Source organism: Chanos chanos, chromosome 16, assembly GCF_902362185.1.
Source record: "Chanos chanos chromosome 16, fChaCha1.1, whole genome shotgun sequence".
Classification (NCBI taxonomy): domain Eukaryota; kingdom Metazoa; phylum Chordata; class Actinopteri; order Gonorynchiformes; family Chanidae; genus Chanos; species Chanos chanos.
In genome coordinates, this window is record NC_044510.1 from 5,472,817 (window position 1) to 5,475,316 (window position 2,500).

The 2,500-nt window shown below is 39.9% G+C and overlaps 1 protein-coding gene across 1 annotated transcript in view; it reads right to left on the reverse strand.

The window, feature by feature from the left end:
* Positions 1 to 1,993: 1,993 nt before the first annotated feature.
* Positions 1,994 to 2,500, reverse strand: part of trpm4a (transient receptor potential cation channel, subfamily M, member 4a) — a 28,350-nt gene continuing 27,843 nt past the window's right edge. Inside the window, exon 28 of the mRNA XM_030793909.1 lies at positions 1,994 to 2,081. Coding sequence (XP_030649769.1) covers positions 2,044 to 2,081 — 38 coding nt within the window. The 3' untranslated portion in view covers positions 1,994 to 2,043. The remainder of the gene's footprint in view (positions 2,082 to 2,500) is intronic.

Here is a 2,500-nt window from a genome sequence, read left to right on the forward strand (position 1 = left end):
AACAGATTCCTCTGATCCCAAAGAGAAATGACGATGAGTTCTAAAATTGGCATCCCGCAATTTCTGTTGGCCACTGTAATGATTGAAATTTTAAGGAAAAAAAAAAAAAAAACTGACAAGAAACTGTGGACAAGCATGAATGGACAGAACGAGCTGTAACAAGAGGAGGTGCAATGTGGCCAAAAGTGCTCATGCTTTTGAAATCTCTCTCTCTCTCTCTCTCTCTCTCTCTCTCTCTCTCTCTCTCTCTCTCGCTCTCTCTCGCTCTGTCTCTCTCTCCATACTCTACACAGGAACAGCTGAGTGTGCATTGCATGGCTGACGCACTTGACCCATATACTTAAGTACACGTTGCTGCAGTTAAATGTGTGAGGGCAGAAGCCATGGAAATGAAATCATCTTCTCTAAAATTCCTCCCATTGGTCCTTTATGCTGACTGAACAATCCCATTTGGTCAACAGTTACTCTTAATTATGACAATTGGGAATCATTAGGTGTGAGGTATCATGAGCTCCTCAAAATATTCTAGGATTTTAGGGATTTGGAACTCTAAAGTGGAATTTGAGATTGGAGTTCCTCCATGACAAAGTGGGAACTGGGACTAACACGTGGAAATACTCTGTGTTCCTCCATCATGGGTGAGAACTGGGACCCTTAGAAAAAGACGAACACGAAATGTTAGCCTGACCTCTGATTCTAAAAATCCCAATAACAGAAATCCAGTTTGTGATGTACCAAGAGATGGTTTTGCAATTTGGAGTGGCGCTCTATTTTGGCTCAAGGCACCATTTCCGACCGGAAAATCAAGTGTGAACGGGGGTTGATGTAAAACCAAGGGAGCAGACCAAAAACTCTAAGCTAATATATTTAGATTGACACCAACATCAAAAGAACAGCCTTGCCTGTCTGTTTGACAGTCTCTGACTACCCCCCCCCCCCCCAATACAAAATATGACAACCTGATCTCGATCTGGCCTGAACTCTTTCCATGTAAGGCTCAGATGAGATGGGAATCTCGCCAACTGAGGAATCAGATGATGCCAAGAGTAGTCAAGAAGGAGAAGGTAAGAGAGAGGGGAAGGGGGAGGACTTAAATCGATGATACGATCGAAGAGAGTGATTAAAACAGATAGAGAGAGAGGAGGCAATGAAAAGAGATGACCAGTATATTGTAAAGACTGAGAGTTTTTAGGTCTCAGCAATTTATTCAATCACGTAGAAAAAAAAACTCCACAGAAACTGTATACAGTCAGCAATGAATATTTGTGCAGTCTGTATAAATCCAGCAACATTGTACAGGTGAAATTCAAGTTTTTTTTCAGCCTATTTCCAGTGTGAGAAAATTAAAAAAAAACAAAAAAGGCTTGTTAAAAACATATTTAAATAAGATTTTTTTTTAAAAAGTATACAACAAGCAACCTCTGACTATGTAATTGCAGCCACTCATGTTACGCACAATCTCACATTATTATCGAGGTACCCATTTACACAGCACACAGCTTCCACATCTCATACGAAAAGCATTAACAATGCTGGTCATTTATGAACATGAATGAACCGTATAATTTAATAGACCTATTAAATATTTACATACAGTTTTTAGTAAGTACTGTGTTTACTCATTTTCATGTGATATTTTCTTTGGCTTTCACTTTTCACAAACAACATTTAACCAAAATTGTGATCCTTCGTCCTAAAGGACTGGAACACAGCAAATACAACATGCCAGTGGGTATTCACAGTGCTTGTTAGATGATTACAGCATCTTTAGCATAGAGGAATGGACTAGAATAAACTTTAAACAGACACTCCCCTTTATGGGGGCAAGTAAGACATTATGGGCATGTTAATAATCTAATTGTGATGTGACGGCTGAAAGAAAGAATGGTTTTGGTCCTCTTCATCAGTGACCCTGAGTATCTTGTGTAAGTCTGATAACCTGAATCAGCATCTGTGTGTGTGTGTGTGTGTGTGTGTGTGTGTGCGTGCGCGTATGCTCCATCTGTTCTTCGAAAAACATTCTATGGTCAGTTGTTTAAATCCTCAACTTGGAGAAGTTGCAGAGGAAGATATGCTCAGCTCTGAAAGGCCAAACATAAAAAAAACAACAAGAACAACAACACCATGAGCTGTCACACGTTTCCATCAAAAGTCTCAAACTGCCTGCACGTCCCTCTGAATCAATGCACCTGAACTTAGAGGAAATTTTGGAAAGGAGCCTCATTTAGACTAAAGGCCATGAAACAAATGAATAAATCAGTGATGTTCTTCACCATAACGTCATCAATGAGACATAACCAAAGCTTTACTGGAAGCTCCTTTATGAGAATGCCTTCTTTTATTGGCAATCTACACAACCATAAACTCCCTGGCAGCTCTCTGGCCTTTCTAGAGCAGTCACAGAGACACAGGAGCCATGCAGGGTCTGTTTTAAACATCCAGAATTGAATATAAATCTAGAATATCACCTTTCATGAGACCTGATTCAGTGGAGCGTATA